Genomic DNA, 10,635 nt, shown 5'->3' with positions numbered 1-10,635 from the left:
ATAAGTTTAGAGACACTCTTGTGGAATTATTCCAGTAAAATGCTTCGATAAAATAGGTAGTATTGAATGAAAAATAGAATGAATTTCTGTACTCTTTAGTACGATATTTTCTTTTGGAGAATAGACTTTAGGTAAATTGGGAGTTTATATGATTTCTTCATCCATGATTTTTTTTCTCTTATGTCCAAACACATTTTATTGGAGGAAACAGTAAATTTAGTGTAGATCAGAAGAATATTACGATAAAGGAGTATAATTTGTATAAAAATGGATTTTAGAGCGATTGGAAAATGGCATATAATGTAATTATGATTTACTACATACTGTAATAAATATAACGATAATAATTTTTCCGTATTTTCCTGCTTCTGGTGATTGCTGAAATAAAAGCCAACGGCGTGAGGAAAGGAAGGGAAAATTGAAACAAGACAACTGCGAGTTTGTCTGAAGAAAAGTTATAAGGTAATTTATTAATTATATCAAGAATTGAGTCTTCTCTATGTATTAGAACTTTTCTTTCGTAATCCACTAGGAATAATTGAAATTGATTATGTGATCTAATTTTTCTTTTTTTTTTTGAATATGACTTTCAAACTCTCCTTCAATCGCGCTACGTTCAATTGCAATTCAAGTTGTATAATATCAGTTATTTTGTATATTTTGGTATTTCACCTTAATAAGTAATGTTTAGGTAATTCTTTATTCTCACTCTATATCTGACATTCGAGCTTCTTCTTCGTATTATTGAGAAAATTGAAGACAATAAACTATTTCTCTCCTCTGCTATCTTTCAAGAATCCTTACAATGTCTTTTTGTCAACTTTTAGTGTTTTGAATTTACGCTTCTTCTCTAAGTAGTAGAAGTAGTAACATTTTCACAAATTGTTTCTGCTGCACTTTCTCACTTTCAAGTTTAGTTGGAACGCCCTATGAATGCCCTTAAATAAATAATATTATCCATATTTATATATATATATAGGTATTGTAAATTTGTTTTGCCTAATATAGTTTAGAACTATAATGTGATGTTTTTTTTGGAAAGATATCATTTTATTTATTATAAGGATAATATCATTAAATCTCTACTTTCATTACTTAAATATTGTAAATGTCCTGAAACTACTTTATCTCAAAAAAAATTTTCTCACTTTAACATGATTTCAACTAATGAAAGATATTCTTGTATTTATAGTATAATTTTTGCAATTTTCTGCCTTCTTCTCACCTCCTCTTCACACAAGAATTGATTTTGCTCAGAGAATTTCTTGAATGGAAGTCCTCAAATTGACTATTTATATTTAGCAGCTAATCATCTTCTTTATTTCATATATGAAAGTAGAAACAAACGCAAATATTTGCACAATATCACAGTGTATAAAATTGGTGACTTTTTCCTTTCGTAATTCTTTCTTGTTGAGTTGATAAATCAATCGTAAAACTAATAGCTTCTGCTTTAATTTATATATACAAAATTCCTCAACGATCCTTAACACACACACAAAGAAGTGAAATAATGCAAATCACCTACTAAAGTATCTCAATGTTTTGCGTAAGAAGCATTTCAATATGAAATATTTTTTTTTAATTTTAAAAATGTCTTTAAATACTCTATATTATTATTTATATTTATAATAAAGCACAAGAATTTCTTATTATTGTTGTTGAATTCTCTTAAAGTTTCTCCTTTTCATCCAATGAACTCATCAAATATTACAACCTATCGCAGTAAAAAGGCAAAAGAGAAATGAGAAAACTATTTAGTCTCTATTAGCAAACTTATTCTGTACTTTATTTTACAAGAAATATAATTGACTTACTGAACTACTTGAAAATTTATAGCTATAAGTCACATTTCACAATCTAATGAAGAAATTTGCACTCTTTAAAATCCTTAACTTTCTCCAATTCGTGCTAATATCAACAGATTTCAAGATTTTTTAATTTCTTAATATTTCAGATGTCTTCAATCTCTAATTACTACTTTCTTCTCTTCCAGTTAAACTATGCATTTTATGTCTCTATGTTCTCAAAAAATAAGCAAGACAATTTATCTTTGAAACTGAAGGGTTAAATAGTGAAAAAAATACCAATTTTATACTCATGACTGCCTCGTAATATTGTGCTGTGCATCTTTTAGTGTCTTTATCGTTATCTTTGTGAAATAGTTCAATAGGTGATTTCTATTCCAGAGAAATGTCTACTGAGCAAACTATTTCATGTGTTTTCACTACAATGATGTGAACAAGATAAATTAATAATGTAATGATGATGTATGAGAGCTTAAGCAAATGGAAGTCAACTAATCCAATGTTTATGGTTGAAGCTAGTTGTGTGATTTGACGAAAATATTGAGCCAGTAGAGTTACGCCTTGCAGACTAACATTCATCCTACAATCTAGTCATTGTGGAAGGCTAAACTGATTCTGTTCGATGGGTTTCTTCAGCCAGTGCCCGAGATCTTCACGCTTAAATGCAGTGAATAGTTCTTGCTTTGCAACCTACAACAGAAAACACAAAGACAAATATTGCATTAGACAGAGACCATTCTGGGAGTGATAAGGGAAGAAATGGGACAATCTCCTCACCTGGTACTCCTTCACGGACGCCTTCATCTCCCCGTAATCACAATCAATCGCATGTCTCTTCTCAATGAGTGGCAATTGTGATATCAATTTAGCATATCTGGCAAAGAAGCTTTGCTTGGTGATCCTCGATATTTTGTTGTGAATGGTCTTTCCCGTGATCGAATTAATAATTTCCACCTCAGCGTTGCCAAATGTCCAATTAATACTGAAATTGGGCGCCTTGATTGGATTTCTCATTTCGGATGACGTTACGAGTGCCAATTTCGGCCGATTGAGTTGGTATGGCGGTGGTAAATTTTGTATGGAATTCTCGATGCGTCCACACACGGCTCTGTACATATGTGCTGGATGCAATAAACTACCCAATACGATTGATGTCAAATAGATTGGTTGGATTATTGAAGCCAGCAGTGCACCTTGGACGCCCAACACATTCCACTTGGCAATCTTATCCGAGCATGACATGGTGAGAAGGCGCTGGCCCTGCAGCACACCATCCCATGTCTGGATACCGTCGCTATTCTTCACGGGAATCGTCCCCTCGCCAGACTCAATCTTCGTGCGCAACTGCCCGCGCGCCTTGCGATTCGGGTGCTTATCGATGCCCAGCGTGGCATCCTCCTCGTGCGGGCTGAATATCCGCGCATCGCCACACGGTGCCGTGTTTATGTACAAATGGAATTGGACGTTCTCCCTCAACTGATACAGTTCACCTGACTTTAGTGGTCGCACAAATATTGAATCAGACGCTGTCTCATCGGTCAAATGCATCATCAACTGACCATAGAGATAATCAACGAGACATCGACGTGACACAATCTCTGCATGACAATCATTCACTGCTGAGCCAGATACGCTTATGTATTCACCATTGACACACTTTGTCCCTGTCGACACGGAAATCACCTTCGCCTGTGCAAGATCCGGACCGCACGTCATCACAATGCCAGCCAACACTTTGCGCCTCGAGTACACCTCATGACCCACCATTATCTCCGTGAACTTCTGCAGCACGAGCCTAAGAAAGCAAAGGGAGAAAACATCAATTTAGTAGGAGAAAAACTGCACGTCCTAACAAAATACACAAGTCAAAGTTTCGCAAAAGGCAAACTTATGAAAATGAAATCCACTCAAGTCACTTTTCCTACTCTTTAATCCATCCAAATCAGACAAAATGCTACCACGAAAGCTCCACATTTATGTGAAGTTGTATTTTTTTTCTTGAAAGGATGCCAAAACACTTCCACACGCTCGGGCGACATGGAGAGAAATTATGAGTCTGCCATTGGAAAGGCGACAGCCGAGGCTATTGCTATTCGCCACATTCACAAACATCCAATACGAAAACTATAAGAATATCCATGATTCTCAAGTTCCAACCCAAACACGTGACCTTTCATTTTCCACGTCATTCTTCGTGTCCGTTGACTCACGAAGTCACTTCCTAATTTTCATTTAGGAAAATCCATTTTTCTCACATGTGTGATAATTTACAGAATAAACTTGCAGATATAGAGCTTATGTATGTAATTTGCAAGGCAAACTGTGATATTATCACGAAATTTTCACACTGAAATTTTGATAAAAATCTCAATTCACACATATTAAACCTATATAGAAATTTAATGCCATGTTCTGACCCATTTTAAAGAGGTGTGCTGTGTGCATCCTTCGCCCACTGGCTGTGGAATTTACATAATGTGTTTCCACCAGGATTTGCATGTACCACAGCGTAGGGGAGTGCAGGGCATAGCCAGCTTAATTTTTGCAGGGATTTTTTCATCGCTATAATTTCATGAAACTATAATACAAGCCAAAGAAGAAGCGACTAAAGAGTCAATAGAGCATAATCACAGCAAATATTGAGAAATGTGAGTAATTTCACAGGTATTTTCAAATATTTGCCGTATTTCGGTTAAAAAAAAATTACCTAATCCAAATTTTTTGATCAGCCCTATTTTCCCCTATTTTAAACACAATGTCAGAACCAGAGACGATAATCGAATTTTTCTCTATGTAAAATAATCGTCCTTTTACCCTAAATACACAAAAAGTGGCAAATTCTGATTCCAATCTTCCCGAATAAAAAATCAGTGCAAATTGCATTTCTGACACGAATTGTGGAGGCAAAGAAATTAGCTCGTTTCAACCCAAATGTGTCGGCATATAAATAGCTGGAGACAGAAAAGTTCTTCACACTTACTTTCCTATCCCATCGGCAATTGTTTGCGCCAATTCTGGGCACTCTTTGTCGCTGTAATTGATGCTCGCGATGGTGGATTTTGGCAGTTGCGCCTGCATAGGGCTGTAGGAAATATTGCACAGGGCGGCAAGAGCAGCCTTCGCCGCTGCATTCTTCGCCAGCTTCTTCGACGGCCCAGTGCCCTCGAAGTTGGTGTTGTTGGCCGTGGCGATCATCTTGAAGCGCGAGTGCTGGTGCCCATCTGAAGACACACACTCGAATTTTACATCGTTGAAGAGCTCGTAGAGGAGCATCACAGGACCTTTCTCCGGGATGGCCTTCTGACTTCCCACGGCCGACATCCGACGCATCATCTCTGTTGGGGATTGGCGAGAAAGGTTTGGGGTTTTCCGTTTCAGCGGAAAAGCGAGAAAAAAAAATCATTAGTGTGACTTATCAATTTAAGCAAGCTTCATTGGATGACATAGAGAACATATAATCGAGTGTTGAGGCTCCAAAATTCGCGTATACAGAGAGAAAAGAATGGCATATTTATTTGAAGTAAATTCAATCAAAGCGTATTTTTTTTGCCTTGATAACAAATAAAACCTTCAATGATGAAACGCCAGCTTTAATGTGAAATAAACGTGTAGGCAAGAATTGAGAAGATGACATACAAAATGAGGAATTCCGCGAAATGACATAGCATGATTATACATTTCTAAAATTGCCATGTTTGCAATCGCTTATTATGTATTCAATGAAATGCCAACTCTTTGATTTGTTATCGTTCATTCCTTCCAGTTTGGAAAGTTTACCATACAATTCTTCAAGCAAGGATATTAATAAAGCACTGGTTATAGATAAATTACGACCGTTTTTTTTGCATTCGAAAATCTAGAGCATTGGAAAAATGCAAAAAAGTCATAAAGAATCGAAGCAAGACGCAATTTTGGAGCCTTGATGTCACTCCACCCCGTTTTATCACAAAGTACTTCTAGATAAATCTTTTCTTTGGTCACAGGGAAGACGTAAACATAATTTGACCCCTTGAGCAACAATATTATTATAGTTTTATACAGATAATGCTGTTGATAGTGACGCTTAATTAAGCTGAAATATAAAGAGATAAATATTGTTTTGATGTTTATGCTGATTATGCGTAATGTAAGAACAGTGTTTAAAAGCTTTCTTGTCAGATCGGCAATGTTTAAGATTTCGGTGAAGCATGATAAAGCCAAATACAGTGGATTCTAAATTTAAAAAAAAAAAAACCATTTCTACATTCAGACTTCAGGTGTTTCTATTCAATTTGGAGTTTCTGTGTTTTAAGTGATTGCAAAGTTTTTATTCCGAAACACCAGCAAAAATACTTGATTTAGCTCTAGATCGATTACAATCTTGCGAAACTGTCTTATCGTGATGACAAAATGACTCAGGCAAGCTGGATTTTGAAAATATGTGTAAAAGTTCAGAGATATCGTCAAATTTTGTGCTTCCTTAAGAATCTCCCGATCAAAAGCATAAAGAAAACAGGACAAAACAACACACGGATAAAGAAGTTATTGTTAAATTACGTCTACAAACCAAACCACCTCATAGATTGACAAACGTTGTTGAACAAACTTGTAGATATTTGCAACAATTGGACAGAGGCACAGATATAATGTGGATAAAACTACTTGCTTTCGTATCGCATCAACCACTCCGGCTTACAATTACTTTGGCTAATGCTTTCTAAGCTACGCTGAATGAGAGTGAGGATTTCAGTATCAAAGTCAGTATCGGATGCTGTACCGTTTTCAATGTGCTCATCGCTGGTGAAGTCCACGTTGTTGGTGGGCTTCAGAGGCGACAAGATGGCTCCATCTTTCAGTTGGATAAAACTCCTCAGAGCTGCCTCCGCTGCCGCCAATCTTGCCATTTTCTTGCTCCGTCCTTGTCCAGTGTACGTCTGTCCGTCCACCTAGAAAAGCACCGATGGAGATTTGCATTTTAAACTGACGACAATCACAAGTTCTCGTGAGGCCGATGCAAATTGACAATTACCTCCACGCTTATTGTGAACAATGGAGCATGCACGGGGCCAGTCTGCGCCTCCAGCGTGTACGTCAGACCCTGGCGGAGTTCGTTCAGCAGCGCCACGGGATTCTTCGGCTGCGGCAGCTGCTCTCCATTCTTCCTCTTCTTGCGCGGCGAGCCTGCGAGGAGCATTGCAAAGTCTCACTTTCCCGCCAAAATTCCCACCGCGCTGTGGGCAGAGAGATACTCACCGGACGCCGAGAGGTTCTCTCCACTCCGCTTGACTGGACTCTTGACCGGAGGAGATCCGCTGCTGAAGGAGTTGCCATGGCCATGCGGTCCAGGATTCACTGGGGATTTCTCAGGTGTCCTCGGAACCTTGCCACGAGATGAAGTCAGTCAGTTAGTTTCCAGCCTCACTATTGCGCCCTTGACTTACCTTAAAAATCTCTGGAGCCGGATTGCGATTCACTTGCAGCATTTTCTGTCCGCACCAAGGAAATCACCGTGCATCATGAAACAAGAGAGGGAGAGTGAGAACGAGCGTGAGTGAGCGAGACACGGAACACTCGATATCGAGTGTGAAGCTGTAAATAATAAACTGGAATCGAGATGCTTTTTGGCAATGATTTTATAATGCCCGAAAAAAAGGACGTAAGATTCGGTGAAAATCAATAAATCCACATGAAACTCCTTGGTCAGAGAGAGATGGGGCGACATGTGATAAGGAGTGGGAGTGAGACGAGGCGATCTGGTAGCGCTTTTCTCTTCTCCGCTATATTGATTTGCAAAATGGGCAGCAGGAAAAAGCGTCAGGGGGACTTTTTGCAGGTGGACAGCACGGAAGTGCGGGTGAATATTCAACTTACTGTTCTTGAGCGGCGCGAGTGACACCGGTTACATGACGCTGCAACACAGAGAGATTGTTAAAAACTCAATATTTCGCAGAATACACGGGACAACTGGCAGAGTAGGACAAAAGGATGAAGCGACACGAGCGTACTCCGGGACGTCAATGCCGTCGTGCTGCGACTGAAGAACAGATGACAGCCCGACTGGTCGAGCCACCGTGTCCGACACACACAGCACGCGAATGCCCTCGTGTGAAGCATTTTCAAACGGAGATTGAGCGGATTTTCAATCATTTCTAAATCACCTGACAAAGTAGGATCTGAATGGAGACTTATATAGTGACAGTGCAACTACAATTATGGCTAATCAAAACATTATCATGGCAAATTAAGCTTCGAAAGCTGTGAAAAAGTCTAATTGGTATATGAATCTGTCCAGCTGAGATTGCAGTGGATTTTTGGGTGCTTTTGATAGTAGCGCTAATATCGGCGAACACTCGAATGAAGCGGAATTTGAATTTTCATAAATTCAACATATACCAAAATTCTAATACTTATGATTAAAAATCTCTCTTATTAGGGATGGGAAAAAGAAATCAAGATCCTACACAATAAATTCTTTCAGTCAGATTTGCAATATTCCAAGTAATACTACTTAAGAATATATTCTCCTAACAAGATTCAGCTTAAAATTGATTTTGCAGATGAAGCTTAATTTGTGATATGAAGGATGAAGGTGAAATCTTGATTTAAAGCTCTGATGTGTCACAATCCTAAGCTAGACATTGGCTTATTACTATTTCTTAATAAACTGCATTTTATAGCGAATAAACCGCTGACAGCTGTTCGCGCTAATGTTATGTTTATTTTAATTCACTGTACACCTCTGCACTCTTGAATTGAGACGCTGTGCATTCCGAGCCAAATGAGCATGAAACTCATGAAAATTTCTGTCCAAATTGCCGTAGAGGAAAGAAATGCAAGCGATTCACCAGCACTACAGAAAATTGTAAATTTTCCAGTGAATTTACTTTCTCACGAAATTTGCAATGCTTTTATGGGTAATTTCGCATCACAATCACAGTGATTTATATTCTTCAAAACACTTTCCACTGAGACGATCGTTGGGGACGAAAATAAGAGATTGTGACGGGAAATCTCAGGCACAAGTTTCAATCTCAAATAACACACAATAATTGTGGTAATTTATCACTCTCGGATATTTTCATTAAATTGCATAAAGGAGTGTGAATTCGCAAATTGACGAGCTCAGTGATTCACTGGGAAGTGTGACGCATTTAAATATATATTTACACATTACACACGGAAGTTTAATTTCTGTGGGATTATTATGAAAATTGATGTCGCTCGAAATGATATAATTGAAGCATAGAGTGCAGAAGAATCTACTTTTTCCTACGAATTCAAAAGGTTACTCACAAAATACCATCATTCGGGATCTTCGGGGCTCTTTGGTGCGAAGAAAATTGATTTTGTCACCACAACACCACGCACTTTTCTATTGAAATGACTTCACGTAATTATAGAGGTGCGCGAGAATCGTTCGCGATGGAAATATAAAGTGACAGAAAAATAAATCAACTGCGAATTATTATTAAGTGTACTTACTTTAATAATCCAAAAGAGAGAAAGGGAAGGAATTTACGTATCATATATTTATATGATTTTATTTAGGGTCACGATTTACAGCGAGTTTGACTTGGCCAGAAATAGAAACTATCCCGGATTCGGGTATTTTCGTTTTATGTGACTTTCGATACATTGCATTTTCATAAGATTATCTCTATTGCTCAGAGAAATAACAAGACGAGAGCAACTCAGTCAAGTTGAAAGGAAGATTCGTATAGATAAAAAGGATAATTTTAGAGAAAACTTCCTGCTTGTTGAAGTTCAAAACAGATTTTTAACCGTTTCAACGAAAAATATATGTGATATTTAAATGTTTTATTACCCTTTCTGGACTATAACGATGACTTCCGGCATTAACTACACTTTATGTCTGTGGGACTGGGTGATCTCTAGTGCGCCAGCACCTCTGAGTCCTCCGTCTTCATGCCGGATCCAACTGGTCCGTGGCGTCTCTCCCAAATCATCCGGTGCTTCTGCTTCATGTAGGCCGCCTTAGACTGGCCGTACACTCCCAGATCGCCATACTTGGTGAACCAGTCCGCGCTCGCCTGGTTGTATAACTCCAGAATGTCTACGCACTTTCTTTTCTCATCTGGGGCCTCGTAGTGGACGCAGTCCTCGAAGCGCTGGCGCAAAATGTTCAGGATTTCGCTGTCCACCATCTTATCCCTCTTGAATTGCTGATCCGCCTCAAACTGGCACACTACATCATCAGTGTAGCACTGGTCGATTGTGGGAACACGCCGGAACTTCTGATGATACCATGGATAGCTCTTCTGGTTGGGCTTCACGATCACATCTGCAATTTGGAGGTTGGAATCGTTATGTAATTTCGCAAGCAATTTGTCTGCAAAAGCATCAGAGAAAGCCTTCCGGAATGGAAGACACTCTCTTCACCGGTGCTCTCTCAGTGCATTTCACGGGCTACATGCCCAAGATGCAGGGAATGATGGTGAAAAAAACAAGAAATTACCATGAAACCAAGTGACTGGCTTATCGAAAAAGTTGTAGATGAAGTTGTGGGTTTTAACAAAGGCATTCTCCTTCCCGCTCTCCTCGCCCATGATCACGACTGCAACAGGAGTGATTAGAATTAGACTTGGAGGAAGTGCGATGCCTGAAAGATAGGAATTACCTGGAAAAATAACAAACCAGAAGAGAAAATTTGCAGACCGATGTTGACTTTTCTGAAAAACACCCAAATCCTAATAAAGAATGGTCATTGATACGAATTCGTCTGGAGATTTCTCTTGGGAAAAGTCTGGCATTATTTGATGCCTCGCATGACAATTTTTTTGTGTGAAAGGAATGCAAAAAGATTACAAAAATAGTTTTTTTTCTATTT

General features: G+C 38.5%; 2 protein-coding genes across 3 annotated transcripts; both read right to left on the bottom strand.

The window, feature by feature from the left end:
- Window positions 1–439: 439 nt before the first annotated feature.
- LOC132263200 (double-stranded RNA-specific editase Adar) lies at window positions 440–7,767 on the bottom strand. Of its 2 annotated transcripts, none has more exons than XM_059762851.1 (8): window positions 7,659–7,767; window positions 7,229–7,273; window positions 7,041–7,167; window positions 6,817–6,968; window positions 6,454–6,733; window positions 4,789–5,143; window positions 2,586–3,603; window positions 440–2,498 (listed from the first exon to the last, which is right to left on the bottom strand). In XM_059762851.1, exons 2-8 carry the CDS (start codon window positions 7,268–7,270, stop codon window positions 2,400–2,402), a joined length of 2,073 nt encoding a protein of 690 aa, XP_059618834.1. In that variant the 5' UTR covers window positions 7,271–7,273; window positions 7,659–7,767; the 3' UTR covers window positions 440–2,399. The 2 variants fall into 2 exon arrangements, with proteins under 2 accessions (XP_059618834.1, XP_059618835.1); XM_059762852.1 differs by having other exon boundaries at window positions 6,565–6,733.
- A 1,660-nt stretch (window positions 7,768–9,427) lies between these two features.
- Window positions 9,428–10,544, bottom strand: LOC132263204 (NADH dehydrogenase [ubiquinone] 1 beta subcomplex subunit 10). Its single transcript, XM_059762857.1, has 3 exons — window positions 10,426–10,544; window positions 10,264–10,362; window positions 9,428–10,089 (listed from the first exon to the last, which is right to left on the bottom strand). The coding sequence occupies exons 2-3, from the start codon at window positions 10,352–10,354 to the stop codon at window positions 9,680–9,682; spliced, it is 501 nt and encodes a 166-aa protein (XP_059618840.1). The 5' UTR covers window positions 10,355–10,362; window positions 10,426–10,544; the 3' UTR covers window positions 9,428–9,679.
- Window positions 10,545–10,635: the final 91 nt, after the last annotated feature.

This window comes from Phlebotomus argentipes, unplaced genomic scaffold, assembly GCF_947086385.1.
Source record: "Phlebotomus argentipes unplaced genomic scaffold, Phlebotomus argentipes genome assembly contig_15, whole genome shotgun sequence".
Taxonomy (NCBI): Eukaryota; Metazoa; Arthropoda; class Insecta; order Diptera; family Psychodidae; genus Phlebotomus; species Phlebotomus argentipes.
This window is presented reverse-complemented; position numbering and strand designations above follow the sequence as displayed.